Source organism: Vombatus ursinus, unplaced genomic scaffold (assembly GCF_900497805.2).
Source record: "Vombatus ursinus unplaced genomic scaffold, bare-nosed wombat genome assembly UNPS02014946.1, whole genome shotgun sequence".
NCBI classification, from domain to species: Eukaryota; Metazoa; Chordata; class Mammalia; order Diprotodontia; family Vombatidae; genus Vombatus; species Vombatus ursinus.
In genome coordinates this window covers 2,062,605-2,079,759 of record NW_020954724.1, presented here as the reverse complement: position 1 = coordinate 2,079,759, position 17,155 = coordinate 2,062,605, and the positions used below count along the sequence as shown (strand labels likewise).

The 17,155-nt window shown below is 42.0% G+C and overlaps 1 protein-coding gene across 5 annotated transcripts in view; it reads left to right on the top strand.

Annotated features, from left to right (window-relative positions):
• Positions 1 to 2,011: 2,011 nt before the first annotated feature.
• The window catches only part of WNT2 (Wnt family member 2), a 74,525-nt gene continuing 59,381 nt past the window's right edge, over positions 2,012 to 17,155 (top strand). For 2 of the 5 annotated variants that reach the window (XM_027844990.1, XM_027844989.1), the window contains exons 1-4: positions 2,934 to 3,017; positions 3,286 to 3,381; positions 6,500 to 6,723; positions 14,203 to 14,480. In XM_027844990.1, the coding sequence (XP_027700791.1) occupies positions 2,935 to 3,017; positions 3,286 to 3,381; positions 6,500 to 6,723; positions 14,203 to 14,480 (681 nt within the window). In that variant the 5' untranslated portion in view covers position 2,934. Of the gene's footprint in view, positions 2,069 to 2,933; positions 3,095 to 3,285; positions 3,382 to 3,628; positions 3,806 to 6,499; positions 6,724 to 14,202; positions 14,481 to 17,155 lie in introns of those variants that run through there. The other 3 variants (XM_027844992.1, XM_027844991.1, XM_027844993.1) reach the window with 3 other exon arrangements.

Sequence of the window (17,155 nt, the reverse complement as noted above, 5' to 3'; positions counted from 1 at the left end):
ATTCACTAGTGTGGCATTCCACTCTGGCCCAAGAGTTAAAATGTTGGTGGAGAAGGTTCACATTCCATGTTATTCATAGTTTGATCTTCCATTTGCTTTTAAAGTATTGGAAAAGATGACAGGTCAAGAAGGGTGGGCATAGGGGAACAAATATCTACTGGCGTAGATGGGAGGACACATGGATTTTAAATAGATTGAGAGGTGTGGAGTAAAGAATGCTAAAGAGGTGTAATTCTTTAGATCTGGAAGGCACAAGTGATCTGATCTAGCCTCCCTCTAAGACAGGTCAAGAAGGGGTATTTGAGTGAACCTTTTCCCACATCTGGAGCTTGCCTTTCTCTGCAGCTATTTCAACCTTATACTTTTCACCAAGCCAGATTTTAGCCTTCCCTGACACGTGGCAACTTCTCCTTCTGCGCCTAGGATGCAATCGGGAGTGGATTTAATCAGTTAAAGAATTCCTTTTCCAGGAGGTCTGTTTCAGGTTTAGGTCATTCCGTGGAGCCGCAAAGTAATTGAAGGAGTCTAAGTCCCATGGTCATTCAGTAATCTTAGGCGGAGGGGAAGGGCTTTTAAACAGGATTGTTAAACGCCCCATCATTTTTGATTCCCCATGGCTGTGAGAGCAGAAATGCACGCCGGAGGGAGGTTTGTCTTTTAGTAAAGAAGTTGCTTTACTCATCACTACAGAGAATCTAATTTTAAGGTCATAATTGTCACGTGGGACGTGTCCATCGCCCCAAACTTTGCCCCCCGTTTCCCTTCTAGGCTCCTGGGAAGCAAAGCCCTCGGGGGTTAGGAGATGGACAGTGCTTCTCGCCCCCCTTTGCTGGCGCCCTTTGGGCCATGCAGCCTTCTATTCCTTTGGAACTTGAGTGGCTGTGTGATGCTAATGCACCACCAGTTTGCATCCGGGACGAAGTCCCAAGAACATCTGCAATTCCGGCACCAGAAGCGGGGTGGGGGTAGCCTCGAAGGACTTCTGCTGCAGGGGCTTGCCTAGGTTGGTGTTGGCGGCGGTTACCCCCACCCCCCTTCCCAGCCAGGCGGCTTGCTTCCTCTGGAGTGAGCCCGGCTGCATTTCCTCCGCCCTCTCCAGCCGGCACATACCGACCAGCACTTCCCCTGGGTCTCGCCCGAGAGATACGGAGCGGCCCTGGCGCGGAGCCCTGCTCTTCCCAGAGTCGTGGGTGGCGCGGTCCTTGTTTTCCTCCCCTCCCTTTCCGGACCCAAATGTGGATGTATCTGGGTCAGCCTGGGAGGGGCCGGAACCTGACCGGGGCCGGGCGGGGGGAGGGGGCGAGAGAGAGGGGGCGCGAGCTGCGCTGACAGCATCTTCCAGGGTTTTGGCATCTTCACGTTTCACGCCCCCACCCCCCAGGGGTCCCAGCCCACCCTCGTCATATCATTCTCACCCTCTTCTGCTCTTGCTCGGGCAGGCCTCCCGGGGAGAAATGACACTCCAATGCATCCTGACCGAACCCCGCAGGAGGGACCCCAGTGCCGGCGAGGCAGAGAGAGAGCTTTTCCTATTGTCTTTCTATCTTGAAGTCCCTACGCCCCGGGAACAATACGAGATAAAACTGCAGTCCTACCCCACTTCCTTGAACGCTCCCTGGGTGGCCCGGGAGGGTTTCGTTACCACCACCACCCTCCCCCCCCCACCCCGAATACACACACGCCCCCAGGAAAAGTCCAGTGAATCTTCGGACAGAGGTTACTGAAACACCCAACTCTTTCCCGGACATAGCGAGTTGTTCACCTTCCTTTCCTGAAGATGACTAATGACACTTCTTCAGGATGGGTCAGTTGAGATTGGAGGTCCCACCTCCCACCCCCGCCTGGACCCATTGGTTTCACAGAGGCATTAACCACGTCTTGGGGGTTGATTTCCTTCATCTTGACAGTCTCTGTCAGAGAGGGAGGACCCCCGCCCTCCCCGCAACAACACACACTCCCCCTGTTGGCGGGGGGGGAGGGAGGCAGCTTAGCGTTTGGAGATTCCGGCTCCCTTTACCGTCTGAGGCTATTTCTCCTGGCTTGCCAGTGACCGACTCAGAAGAACGAGGTGTGTGAAGAATCTAACTGGCTAAGAATTATTGATGGGCGAAAGTTGGGAGGAGGTCAAAAAGGTCAAGCGAACGACATAATACGCTCAATGCTGAAGGTTGAGTCCATGTTGTCTCTCTTCGTTTCCTATCCCTAAACAATTTTAGGTATACAGGTTCCATAATCATTCATTCCTATCTCTTAGTTCTTTATTCTTTCATGCTAGGAACATGCATTAAGCGCCTATTGTTTGCCAAGCATTTAGGTTAGGCTCAGAGATCGCAGACAAAAAGAAAACAGTCCCTAGCTTTCAGCTTTAAGGAGATGAATGTACAGAGATAAAAATTCACTGAATTACTTGTCTCTACCTTCCTATCTGCCTGCCTGCCTGCTTTCCTGTCCGCTTTGCCTGTCTCCCTCCCAGCCTGTCTCTGTCCATCTACCTGTCTTGTCTTTTTGTCCGTCTCTTCACTCCCTCTAAGACCAGTGTTTGTATGGACCCCCCCCTTCTCTACCTCCTCGCGTCGGTGTAAATCACGCCCCAGGAGATTTCTGTTTGCAGGAGGGGTGTGGGGTGTCTCCTCTCCCCAGCCGGTGTGTTCCACCCAGCCTTACACCAAGAAGGGAGTCTGGAGCTGCTGGGGTTGTTCTCTGTAACGTGACTGCAAGGTGACTACCGGCCTCCTCGGGTTTTCCGAGCCTAGTCAGAGGTGTTTCCCCCTTCCTTCCCTCCCTGTCCCCCCCCCCCCAACCCTGAACGTCTCTTGACATCATTTCATCCATCAGAGCTTAGGAGAAAAAAAAAAAGCCACCCACCCAGTGTGTAAGCAGAACCCTCCTCATCTCCACAGTCTTGCCTGCGCTCAGGCTGCGGAGAAGGGAAGAATGGAAACAGGGGCACAGGAGGAAAGAAGGCAAGCCCTCCTCGTGCGGTCCTTTCTCCCCGCAGCCTGGGAATTCGCTTCAGGGTGAGGCGCTCGCTCGGGGGCTGGAGGTCATTCCTGACCTTGAGCTCGCTCACTCCCTCTCCGTGTGAAACTTATCAGTGAGTCTCGCCACTCGCAGACGCGAGAAGGGGGCGGGGGGGGGGAAGTAGGCTGCCGTGACGGGACGGGACGGGACGGGACTGGAGACGCTCTCCCCGCGGCGGCTGCTGAGTGTTTCTTGTCCCCGTTATTTCTGTTCCATGGGATGGACCCCGCACGCACGTTGTGTCTGACCTGATGCGGACTGAAGGGTGTTTAATATGAACTCCTCCTCTCTCTTTGGAATCTGGCTTTCTGTTCCTCTGATCTTATCCTGGGTAACCCCACAAGTCAGCTCTTCATGGTGGTAAGTTCAGCACTTGACAAGGACTTCCTTTACTCGATGTGATTTTTGGAAGAGGGGAACTGGCACAGTCCTGGACCAGGGAGACCCTTTTCTGGGGACTTTCTCCCGGTCAGAGACTGACTGATGGCGAATCTCAAATTCCCCGCTCGCCCCCCACCCCATCCCTCCCAACTGCAGTCCAGCCTCAGAGCCCCTTGTTTTCCCACGACACGTCCCCATCCTGCGCCCCTTCGCTCTTCCCCGACAGATCATTCCGGCTTTGACAACCTGGAAAAAGCCAAATTCTTGCTCGAAAGAGTGATCGGATGTTGGTTTATTTGGATCCAGGATAAAGGCAGCAAAATGAGTCAAATTCACATCCTGTGGGGAGAAAGACTAACCGAATCTCTGGCACATACGTGTGTGTCTGTGTGCGTCTCTCTGTGTGAGTACAGCCATGGTTATTAACCTCCAAAAGACTTGAAGGGCCGATTGAGGCATGGCTTCATTTTTTTAGCCCAAGAAACAATCAATGAGTGCTTCTGCATCATTTGTGTTCTTCCAAATTCCTAATGCCCTTGCCTTAATCGGGCAGAAACTCGCTATTCAGATTTGGTTTTATTGCCTCAAGGCAGAGAGGCGACTACCCTCATTCCATCTTTCAAACAATGGTCTTTTTAAAAAAAAATTTGAATCAAGGTACTCTTTTGCAAAGCCATGACCCAAAGAACTTTGGTTCTGAGCTTTGAAAAGTCAGTCTTCGACCCATTTAAAAAAAAAAAAAAAGAAACGATGTTTAATGGCAATGGGTCTTCGGATCTCTAGACAGATGTTCCGGTGTGGGAAAACCTTTCCCTGCCCCTGCCCTCTACTATTTAAAGACTACAGTTGAAAACCCCTTTACATCTCTGCAACTAATAAGTTTAAGGACAGAAATGGGAAGGTTCAGAAAGACCTGTTATCTTGCGCTATTTATAAAGGATCTGACAAACCTAGCTTTTCTCAAATCCAATAAAGGAATAGAGCAGGGAGATGACTGGAGATCTTCAAACCAACAAGCCCAAGCTGTTGATGGGAAGAGGAGTTCAATTCCGGCTTAAAACCACTTAGAATGGGAAAAGCATTTGGCCTTGACATTGCTGACATAGGATCAAAGATTGATTTATCAGACTAACCATTTTTCAATAAAATGACTATTTCTGTTTCCATAGGTGTATAAACATTATTTATTGCTACAGCTTTTTGTCACGTTGTCTCTTAGCTGTCACTTAAATATATATTTTTGGAAGTCACAGCTTCAACGATTTTATGATCATATAAAATAATGAAAATACAAGAAAAAGACATTTTCCCTGTTTGATCGCTTCAAAAGACACCTATGGCAGCTTGGGTTATATGAAAGGTACCTTTCTAAACAGTTCACTACTAATAGAGAACATCTGGGTACAGATGATGATGTAATTTAATTTTTGTTAAAGTTTCTTTTCAAAAGTCCTTTACCCAAGCTATAACACTCAGTTTGATTCTTCCAAATATTTCATATCCTTAAAAACAATTGAATTTTTTTTCCTAAGATTGTCTTTTAAAGAAAACAAGCTGCAAAATGGACATTTAAAACTGGGTCTTGAGCAGCAGTAGAAGACCATGTCTATAATCATAATGATTTTACATCAGTTAACACAGATGCAACAAATTTTTTAAATATTTGATTAATCTTAGGCAGGAAAGGGAAGGTGGTTTCAAAGACAGATTTTCCCCAAAGCAAAGACTGAGCACAGTTTTTTGTCTAAGAGCCTTATTGAGACTCTCTTAAGCTTTTTCCCAAAAATACATTATATATCTCCTTTATCCTTCCCTTCCTACCCCATGCAAAACACCTTCTTTCATAGCAAATGTCCGAGTCACCATTGGTAGGCTTCCAGTGAGCTTCTGAGGAAAGGGCAGAGTTCACAGCATCACAGATTCAAGGGACCTCAACTGTCAATTAGTTCATCCTTTCATTTTACAGAGAAGGACAATGAGGCCCAGAAAGATCAAGCAATTTACCCAAGGTCAGATTGCAAATGGAAGAGCTTGTCTTTGAACCTAAATTCTCTGACTCCAAATCCAACATTCTTTCCATGTAATGCTCTAGTCTCTTAGATTTGTTTTGCCAGATTACTTCATTATCACTCAGGTTATCCAGTAAATGATAAGATAAGTTACCTTAAGACTTAATATGAAGCACTTGCCTCACAATACCCCTTTGAGGTAGGTAGGAGACAAGTATCATTGTTACCAAATAAGATGATAATTGTAAAGCACTTAGCACAGTGCCTGGCACATAGTAAGCACTATATAAATGTTAGCTGTTATTATCATTCCCATTTTACAGATTAATAGACTAAGAGTTGTTAGATGACTTGACAAATAAACAGCAGAAATGAGGTTTAAACTCAGGTCCTTTGACTTCAAGTCCAGAGCTCCATTAGACTAAGAAGGGGCACTAGAGTCCAGCCCCTCTGATTTATAGAGTAGGAAACTGAGGCTTCCTCATAATGTGTACGAGGTCACATCACCAGCTAATGGCAAAACTTCAACTAAAACCCCAGTTTCCTGACTTCTATCCAATGTTCATTTCACTACATGCAATGGCCATTTCACTACACTGACATTTGCTCCTATTTCATCAGAAAGTTATGCAAGAAGTGTATATTTGAAAAGTGCTTTGAGCTCTTCTGACCCTAAGTAACAAAAATTATTATTTTTAAATAGTTTTTTAAAAATCACTTTGCAGAACCTGCTCCTCTTGATTTCTGCAGGTATCTGCAACAAGTCTTTCTTCCCTTTGAGATGACTCCTTGCCTTGTAACTAGCCACACTTTCTTGCCATCAGTCAGGGTCCAGACATCAAACTCCAATAGAAACAGGAGCCACTAATTGGGGTACATAAGGATTCCTGCAGCCTGCATTAACTTTCAAAAACACAGATTAACATTATCCATGTCCTACTGTATTTTTATTTATCTTGTTAAGTGTTTCCCAATTACATTTGAGTCTGGTTCTTTTGACACCCCTACTATAGAGTTCTCCCTTAGGAGATCCCCGTCATGCCCACTTGTTCCCTAGTTGCTCTCTTTCCTGTGTTTGCTGCCTGCAGGTACATGAGAGCTGTGGGCTCCTCAAGGGTCATGTGTGACAACGTGCCGGGCCTGGTCAGCCGCCAACGTCAGCTGTGCCACCGGCACCCGGAGGTGATGCGCTCCATTGGCCTGGGCGTGGCAGAGTGGACTGCCGAATGTCAGCACCAGTTTCGACAGCACCGCTGGAATTGTCACACCCTAGACAGAGACCACAATCTCTTTGGCAAGGTCCTGCTCCGAAGTAAGTACCTTCTACAGTCAGAGGGCACCAACTTCACCACGTTCTTCCTTGTGCTTTTCAAAGCACATTGACAAATCTGATTTCATTTTCCCTGCACAGTAACCCATTTGACAGATGAGGAAACAGATTTTAGGGAGTTAGGTGACTTGCCCAACCTAAGCCTCATACCTAGCTGGTGATGACATCTAGGTCTCCTGACATCAGCCCTGAGCTCTATCTATTATACCATACAGATGCATTGTCCTTTATCCTCAGAACAGATAATACAGTAGAGTCCCATTTGGATTTCTTGCCTCTTCTTTCTACAGCTTTGGTCTCCCAAAGGGACATAGAAGCAGAGGATCAGGATGGTTCAAATCTGGCATGTAGTAGAGGTGTCTGTGTTTGGAGTTCATGCTGTTATTGTTTTTGTTGTTGAGTCATTTCGGCTGTGACCAACTCTTCATGACCCCATTTGGGGTTTTCTTGGCAAAGATACTGGAGTGGTTTGCCATTTCTATCTCCAACTCATTTTACAGATGAGGAAACTGAGGCAAACTTGCCCAGGGTCACAAAGCTAGGAAGTGTCTGAGGTGGGATTTAAGCTCCTGAAGATGAGTCTTCCTGAGTCCAGGTGCAGAGCTTTATCCACTTCACTACCTAGCTGCCCACTGCAGCATTCATTAGCGTTCATTATAATAATATCTCCTGTTGATTTAGCCTTTTACAATTGATGAAGTACTTTCCTCATTACAACCCTATAAGGCTCAAGTATTGTTTTCCTCCTTATATAGTTTAGAAAGCAGGCTGAGACTAAATAGTTTGCTGGTAGCAGTATAGTGACCAAGCCGGAACTTGAACTAAGGCCTGATTCCAAGTTCAGTGCTCTAGGGTTTAGACTGGGCTGGGTGTTCAACTAGACCATGCTGCCTTTTCTCTAAGAAGTATCCTTAAAATGCTTAACAGTTACTTGGATTGGGCAATCCTCCTCACTGTCATCCTGTACAGGGAAATATTGTGTTCTCACTCCTATTTACTAGCAAGGAAACTAAACTATGAATCAATTAAGCAAGCACTCATTAAGTGCCTACTGTGTGCTACAGTGCTAGGCTCCAGGGATGCAGAGAATCAAAGTGATCCAACAATTTAGAAACTAAGACAAAATGCTTTGGATCTAAAAATGAAAAGTTCTGGGTTCAAATATAGGCTCTGCTATTTACTGACAGGACTAGGGCAGCCAGGTGACCCAGCGGATAGAGCTCTGGGCCTAGAGTCATGAAGATTCATCTTCCTGAGTTCAAATCCCGCCTCAGATACTTCCTAGCTGTGTGACCCTGGGCAAGTCACTTAACCCTATTTACCTCAATGTCCTCATCTGTGAAATGAGGTGGAGAAACTAATGGCAAACCACTCCAGTATCTTCCACAAGAAAACCCCAAATGGGGTCTTGAAGAGTCAACACAACTGAAACAACTCAACAACAAAATTTACCGACTACCCAACTGTGTGACCTTGGGTAAGTCACTTACTTAACCTCTATGAGTATGTTTTCTTGTGTGTAAAATGAGAGCATTGTATTAGATCTATAGATCCCTTCCAACTAAATTCTGTTGTTTTTTAATACCCATTCAATATCTTTGATTTTCCCATTTGCTACTAAGCCTATGAGCCTTTCTCTAAATTAAGTTACAGACTTGTAGATGGAACCTTCCATAAGGATTTTCTAATGATATCATTGGGGGGGGATTGCTTTTAAGAAGCTAAGAAGAAAGTCCAGCTTAATAGCTAGAAGTAAAGGGAAAGTGATCCTCAGAACTTGTTATCTAGCTAAGATAACGTCCCAGCTCAAATGAAATGCTTCTGTTTCTCCACAAAATGCTGCCATTTTGGAAATCTGACCAAAAGCAAAGCATCCTATGTGTGAATATCTAAAACCAGAAATTTTGCACTTGTTTGTGCCCTGCCCACCATATGCACACAACCCCCTCCCCTCCCATGCCTAGGAAAATCATCCAGGCTGTACACTCCATAGTACGTAGCAGAGGGTGTTTCTATCATGTATTCATCACACCCCTAGGGTTTTATGAGGCCAAATGCATAGCTGAATGGCTGTAAAATCCCTCAAGGGAGTGATATGCTCACTGTTAGTGCATCCCTAGAGCTAATTTACTGCAATATTGTAAGAACTCCATCCTTCTACATTCCTTTTGGAGTTTCAATATGATGTAGCAAATTTTTCAAAGGTTAACAGCAATTTCAACGAATGGTATTTCAAGGCTTCACCTAGATTAGCTCACCAATGAATCAATAAAAGTTCTGATCCCTGTTCAAAAACAAAAGTTTATAGGTGCTGATGCCAGCATGAGGAATTATGAGCTACATTATGGGAATGCCTTCAAGCGATAATTAAATTCAAGATCTAGTAGGCATTTTCTTATCCAGAGTGTTTACAAACATTCTCCATTACAATGTGCCAATTCATGTAGTGTTTGTAAAATTATTCCGTTTAAAAGCTGAGCCTATGATAAAGCTTTTAGACATCGCTATAGTGTGGAAACTTTCAGACCACAAATAGAACTAAATAGAGGTAGTTTCTGATTGTTGATTTCCAACAATAATATATTTATATAAGCTAGGGGATTCATCCATAAAATACATTGAATAAATCTTGCCAATAACTTCATTTCAGTAAATGCTGTAGAGTCAGTAGGGGCTTGGAAGAGGGGAAGACAAGTTGGTAGATCAATCTGGTCTAAGACCTAACATGATTTTTGTTTTTACTCTAATAGCTTCAGATTTTTTTCAGATAAAGCTGAATTAATTGAATAAAAGCACAAAAATAGAATATTCACATGAGACTATGTTTCTTCCTTCTTTTCACAGAAGGCCAGATTCCATCCTTATATACTCACCCTCATTCCCATTCAACTCGATGAGGATTTCGTGTTGAATATGGGAGGGCAGAATTTGGCCTAAAGCGGCTTATTCTGGAAATAATCATGAAATTCCATCGAAGCTGTCCAAAAATGTTAACAATTAATTGTTTGATGAGAAGTTCCCATCTCAGAACTGTGAAGAGGTCTGAGAGTTGTATTTATAGTCATCGTGGCCAACATTTATATGGTGCTTTAACATTTTCTAAGTGATTTACAAATATTCTCTCATTTGAGCCTCAAAACAACCCTGGGAGATAGATGCCATTATTATCCCCATTTGACAGATGAGGAAACTGAGATAAACAAAGGTTAAAGGACTTTCCCAGAGTCATGCAACTAATGTCTGAGGTCAAATTTAAACTCAGGACTTCCTGACTCTCTGTCTAGTGTTCTATCCACTGAGCCACTTAGCTGTCACCAGATAGATAGATAGCAAAGTCAGAGAGTAGAATTGTTTATATGAGAAGGACACATGAAATGTGGGAAGATTCTATCTTTATAGGGGAGCCAGAAAGTTTCCTTTTGCTCCAAGGAATCAGAGCTTAGAAAGGATTTTGTGGAGAGGATTTTTAGGGGCTTTTCATTCATTCACTCATTTCACAAACCTTTATTAACCTCCTCCTTCATATATACATGACTCTTTGCTAGGCACAGCGTTAAGTAAGGGAAACAGTTTGGGGAACTTTAGGTGAAGACTGAAAAACTACCAGGGACTGGAATACTCCTACTAGAAAACCCCAGAATTTGAAAATGAAACAACTTTTTGAGCCATTGGTATTGTCTTTTATGGCATAGATTCCAGTGTAGGCAGTCAAAACTCTTTAGCTCTAGTGCCCTGCAATTTATTCTTAAACTCACAATTAGATAATATTCCATATGGTATGCTTATATGCCTTTAATAAATATTTGATTTATTTTCTTCAACTACATTTTGGTAGGATAATTTTCTAAAATTAGAAAAATCCAAAAAGTACTCTGGAATTACTAAACTCTTACTACTTAAACATTCAAATGATTTGGGATTTATAACTTTTAACAGATTTGAAAGGAATACCGTTTTTTTTCCTCGGCAGAGGATCAGAAATCCAATTTTGTGTTATTGCATAAAATTCATAGCATTTTAGTGATTCATTTAAGGCACTAAATGCAAAACATCTTAAGACTGTGTCAATGGGACACGGAAATACGTAGAAAAAAATGAAAAATCAGTCCATCTTCCCAATGTTTTGTTTAAACAAACATACTTCTGGATATGTGTCATTGAGATGATACAACTTATGTGAATATGAATAGGAAGTGGCATCTTTAGAATGTGATTATCTTTGGAAATTTTTTGGGGGGGAAAAAAGAGGCCAGTTCAGTTCTATAAAAATAATTTTTCTTCCATCCAACAATTAATGTAACTATTATTTGAATCATTAATGTAACTATTATTTGTACACTAGACCAAGTTTTTCTACTAGCAGAAACATCCCCCTGCTCATTTTTGGGGGGGGCTAGGCAATGGGGTTAAGTGACTTGCCCAGGGTCACACAGCTAGTAAGTGTTATGGGTCTGAGGCCAGATTTGAACTCAGGTCTTCCTGAATCCAGGGCAGGTGCTCTATCCACTGTGCCACCTAGCTGCCCCTTCCCTGCTCATTTTTAAAAGACCTTTTTGTACATTGTTTAGAACATCTCTCTTTCATAGCATCCCTTGGTATGCATATGCCTGCGCTCATGCATGTACACACACACACAAACACACACACACACACATGGTATATTTTTATTTGTTCACAAAATGTTTGGATTAAAAGTTATTTGGTGGTGGTACCAAAAAGGGTAAACGTTCAGGAGTCCCGTTTTTGAACAACCCTATCACCAATGTTCTTTATTCACACACCCTTGAGTTCCCTAAACTTCAAGACAGGAGACTTGAATTATAACGGCTGCAAAGTCACTTACAACTAAGTCACTTACTATTAATGAGCTTATACTTTATCTTCAGTAAAACAGAGATGCCAGGCATCTAGGTGGTGAAGTGGTTAGGGTGCTGGGCTTGGAGTCAGCAATACCTGAGTTCAGATCCTTACTAGTTATGTGACCCTGGCAAGTCACTTAACCTTGCTTGCCTCAGTTTCCTCATCTGTAAAATGAGCTGAAGAAGGAAACGGCAAACCACTCCAATATCTTTGCCAAGAAGGCTCCAAGTGGGGTCATAACTGAACAACAACAAAAATGTCATATTGTGCCTTTACTTGTTTTGTTTTAATCTCTTTCCTGTTGATAGTTTGATACCACTAACCTAGGACACTGAGAGGCTCAATGACTTGCCTCTGGTTGTATAGCTAGGATCTGTCAATGATAGAACTTGAACTCAGGTCTTTCTGCCTCTAAGATTGGCTCTGTATCCACTAATCCATAGTCCCTCTTAGAGCAATGTGGACTTGCAATTTACTTCCTAGCAAGACTGAACATACCCCATCATGTCTATGAACATGGACTAAGCAAGTTAGAAAAAGCATATTTTCTCCAAGCGCCACCTTTTGGCAAGATATATTGGTCTCTATTTGACTTATTTTATAAAACAGCTGAATTTCACTTGGCCCTTTGTGACTCTTACATTGTAAGTTGGGTTACCTTTTAAAAAAATGACATATGATCATCACATTCCTCTCTGGGGAACACAAACTGCTACTTATGGCAAATATTCACACAACTTATTTTCACATAACTACATGGAAATGTTCTATATTTTTTTTGAGTTGTTGGGCTTGGGGGATTGTTTTTTAAAGACTGAGGTAAGTGTCATTTAATATGGTGAGGATATGTTTTTTTCTGATTTTTAATAATGAGGCTAGCAGAGCAAATATTATAAAGAATGTATAATAAATTTTAGCCCTGAATGACAAATGGGAATGAGCAGTGCTTCAATGCAAAATGGTGGTTTGTTCTCCCAGATGTATGGTTCAAAAAGTCACACTCTTCTTGGTGTACCTATTGGATCACCTAATGGCTGTCTGTTTTCAGCCTTCCATTGGCATGAGGTTGGTCAGCTTCTATTCTGGCTGTTAATATATTTACTGTGGCAACCATTAATAAAAAAGCATGCTAATAACAATGAAATACAGCACCATTTGAAAAATGAGGTGCACAGGGACCCTAAAGAGTCTTATATCTGTCATTATACCACAACACTGTATTATGAGTTACTACAGATTATTAAAATAATTTAATGTAGTTATTGCACTGAAATATGTACCTTTGAGTCAGTAAGTGAAAGTAGACTTTGCTCTAATAAAGAATAATTCTAAGAAAGCACAAAAAAAATGGCTCCGCCACAAGTCTAATTATAGGTGGTAAATTTGTTTTCTTCCAGCAAAACCTAAAAATCTCTTAACTGTCTTTTTTTGACCAATAGCAATGGTTAGTGTAGTCATTTCAGAGTAAAGTCAATTCACCTTGCTGGTTAGCCATAGTGAGTAATTCAATGATAGTGCCTTCTCTAAACTGTTACATCAAAGTTGAGTTGGAATTAGAGCAAGAGAGCAGTTCCTAGTGCCTCATTCTAGGTTAGGTGCTCTCCTTTCCCCAGCCTTTAAACACAACGTTTTCAATTTAAATCAGTTTCCTTATTTGTGAGGTTGCCAAAAAAATCCAAGCCTGTTTTGGAAGGCAGCTATAGAGAAAGGCTTAAATATGAACTTTTAGAGCTAAAAGGTCCTCAGTTCTCTCATTTTGCAGATGAGGAAACTGAGGACCAGCCTTGTATACTTTCGAAACATTTAAGGGTGCCAACGAACCAAAACATATTTTTGTTTGCCATTGCACTAATGTATGTCTTTGTTCTTCAGTCATGTCTGACTCTTCTTGATCCCATGGACCATAGCATGCCAGTACTGTCCATGGGGTTTCTTGGCAAAGGTACTGGGGTGGTTTGCCATTTCCTTCTCCTGTGGATTAAGGCATTCAGAGATTAAGTGACTTGCCCAGGGTCTCACAGCTAGTAAGTGTCTGAAGCTAAATTTGAACTCAGGTCTTCCTGACTCCAGGCCCAGATCTCTATCCACTGAGCCACCTAGTTGCCTAATGAGCTAATGTATTGCTATTATCCAAAACAGTCCTACTGCAGAAAAGAGCCCCTTTGCCTGATTCTATTAGGATCTTCATAGAGATATTGCTTTGCTTTAAGAAAAGTTCATGAATATGTACTTATCTTAATACAACTAAACAAATTGAATGATGATCAGTTGATTCACAAAATCCTTATGAAAAGATTCCTCCTCAGCATCTGTATAGTACTTTGTAAGCCTTAAAGCACTTTATAATATTAACCATTATCATTATTATTATTATGAAATCATGAGCTCCTCCAGGGAACTAATAATGAGATTTGATTTGATATGCACATAACTTTATAGGGGTGTATTCTTTACATAAAGTGAGGTCCAATGACATGTTCTGGGAAAGGAACAAAACACCCAGCAGGATGCAGGTTCTCAAGGAGCACCAATGCATCAGGCTGACGTCATACAGAGATAGGAATGTCAACCTTCTTTTGAAGATGACCATTTTGATTGCAGGTAGTCGAGAGGCCGCCTTTGTGTATGCTATCTCCTCCGCTGGAGTCGTATATGCCATCACCAGGGCCTGTAGCCAGGGAGAGTTAAAATCGTGCTCCTGTGACCCTAAGAAGAAAGGAACTTCCAAAGATAGCAAAGGCACTTTTGATTGGGGTGGATGCAGTGATAACATTGACTATGGGATCAAATTTGCCCGAGCATTTGTGGATGCCAAGGAAAGGAAAGGAAAAGATGCTCGAGCACTGATGAACCTTCACAACAACAGAGCCGGAAGGAAGGTAGGCAACCAATAATTGTTGTGCATTTTATAGACTCCGCTGAAATTTTCAAAGCATTTCGTGAAAACTTGTCTTTTAATTTTCCCCCATAGTTACCTAAAAATGCAGACATTGAGCTTGATTTTTCCTTTACTGAATAGGCTCACACCGGGAAAGAGGTAGTCACCAGCAAAGAAGTAGGCGAGAAACAAAGACTTATGAGCAACTTGCGTCATGTCTAAGCTAAACTATCACAATCAGACAAAAAGTAAAACTTTCAGTAAATCTTGGTTGTTTATACCAACAACCAGCACACTTCCTAATATCCCCAATCGTAGGGTCATTGATTTCAAGCTGGTAGGGCCTTAGTAGTTGCATGGCCCAATTTAGGCCTAACCAATTTAACTTTATTTTTCCTCCTTTGAATTGCCCAGATCCACCAGTTGTTTTTATTTAGATGCTGAAATCACCGCAGGTATTCTGTGATCATCTGGGGACCCATATAACCTCTAGAGGCAGGGATATGACATGGCAGTGTTCTAATCAGAATTGTTCCGTAATAAGTTTCACTGCCTACCAGGTAGACACAGTCATAATCTTTGACTTACCTCAACACAACTTAAGAATGTGCTTGGGAATAATATGTAAGAAAAGTCAACATAAAAATAAAAAGGTCTCAATGGGGCTTTAATGGGAAAAAGAAATAGAGAAGGATGAAAATCTGTTTGGATGAAAAACCTTTTACTGAGCCCGTAGAGAAAGCAAGTTTGATTTAAAGAAACTTGGAAAGAAAAAACTCTTGGTCAGCACAAAGTATAAGATGAGTGTGACCTGAACTGTTTACAAATAGTACCTTTCTTATTTTTATTAATTTGTGGACATATGGTGATAACTGCCAAGAATATAGACTGTCATTGTGCAATTCTACAACTACAGGCAATTACTGGTTGTGCAATTGGATGGAAAAAATGCACATTGACCTTTTCTTTGACGTTTATACAGTTAAGTATATAAGTTGTAAAGTACAGTGTTTTTGAAAGGGATGTGCTGCTTACTTCTCAGAGCTGTGTGCACAATCATCTTCCACCAAATGTTTGAAAAGGAAATATACTTGGAAATGTGTCAGAGAAGAAACTGACTTTCTGAACTAAAAATCTTAATTTTGATGAACGTATACTATCTACTGTGGTAATTGTTAAGTTCTGGAGGACCAGAGATCTTGAGCTTTTTACTTTCAGAGATGAACAGCTGCTAGGATTCAGCTCTTGTTTTGTTTCCCCTGCAGGCTCACCATTAGTAGGCTGCTTCTGATCTTAATCAAAATGCACATTCAAGCTTTGCAGAATGTAGGTTCAATTCAGAATGGGCAGTTACTGATCAAAAAAAGGAGCCTAATTTCGTTAGATGTGAAATTTAAGAGTTAATGTGCTGAGAGGAAGCATGGCACAGTGTAGGAAGCAGCCACCCTTGGAGTTATCTGGGTTCAAGTCCCACCTCAGAGATATATTGGCTATGTGATCTCAGACAGGTCACTAAAACTCTCAGTGTCTTGGGCTATGGCTATATAAGTTGGGGAGCAAGGAACAATCCATGTCAGTAGAAAGAGCCCCTTTAATGAGAGTCCACTATACCAATGAAATCACTGCTCAAGTCCAAAAATATATTAAAATAGGTATGCAAGCCCTCTACTCTCTGATTATAATCCATATTCCTTCTTCCTCTGTGGTCACAGTAGAAAAAAAAATGCTGGGATTATTGAAAGAACGTCCTGAGCCAATATTTGCCCGACAGATTGGAAAATAAAATTCTGATCTAAGCCTTTAACAAGAACTGTGAATGTATAGATCTGTGAGTGTTAAAGAGGCATTAAGAGGTCATCAAAGATCACAGATTTAAGACTGGAGAAGATCTTAGAAGTCATCTACTCTAGCCTTACAAGTTAGGAAACTAAATCCTAAAGGAGTTAAGTGACTGTCTAAGGGTCACAGAGGAAGTAAAATGGCAGAACTAGATAGAATCCAAATCAAGGCCCTGACTCCAAAGCCAATCCACCCTACTGCCCCTAGTCAATCTGACCAAGTCCAGGAGTTATAATTCAACACTCTGACCAATCTGACTTCCCTGGCTTGCTTTGAGACCCAGGAAAAATCCCACCTTCTGCAGGAAGCCTTTCTGAATTCCCCCTTACTTCTAGTGCCTTCCCTCTCTTTATTATCATTAATTAATCCTGTAGATAGATTATTTGTACAGAGTTGTTTACATATGGTCTCCTCCATTAGACTGTGAGGTCCTTGAAGGCAGGGACTGTCTTTTGCCTTTCTTTATATCCCTAGCACTTGCCATAGTGCCTGGTGCATAGTAGGAACTTCATAAATGTTTATTGACTGACAGACTGGAAAAAACACATTTTCAACATTTTTAATAAATATCTAAGAAATTATCAAAGCAGTTAGAGAATCCTCACATAGTTGTATGTGCTTACATTAGTTTAAGGCTTTATAATGATGCAGTTACTGTTAACATCAATACAACTTATAACAAGTTTTTTCCCTTTGTATTTTTTTAAAAGCCACGAGTTCCGTAGTCCTTGTTCTAATCCATTTTTCTACCTCTTGAAGGAAGAGGCAGCATGGTGTAGTAGAAAATCTATTAGACTTGGAGCCAGGAACACCTGAGTTCAAATCATACCCCTGATA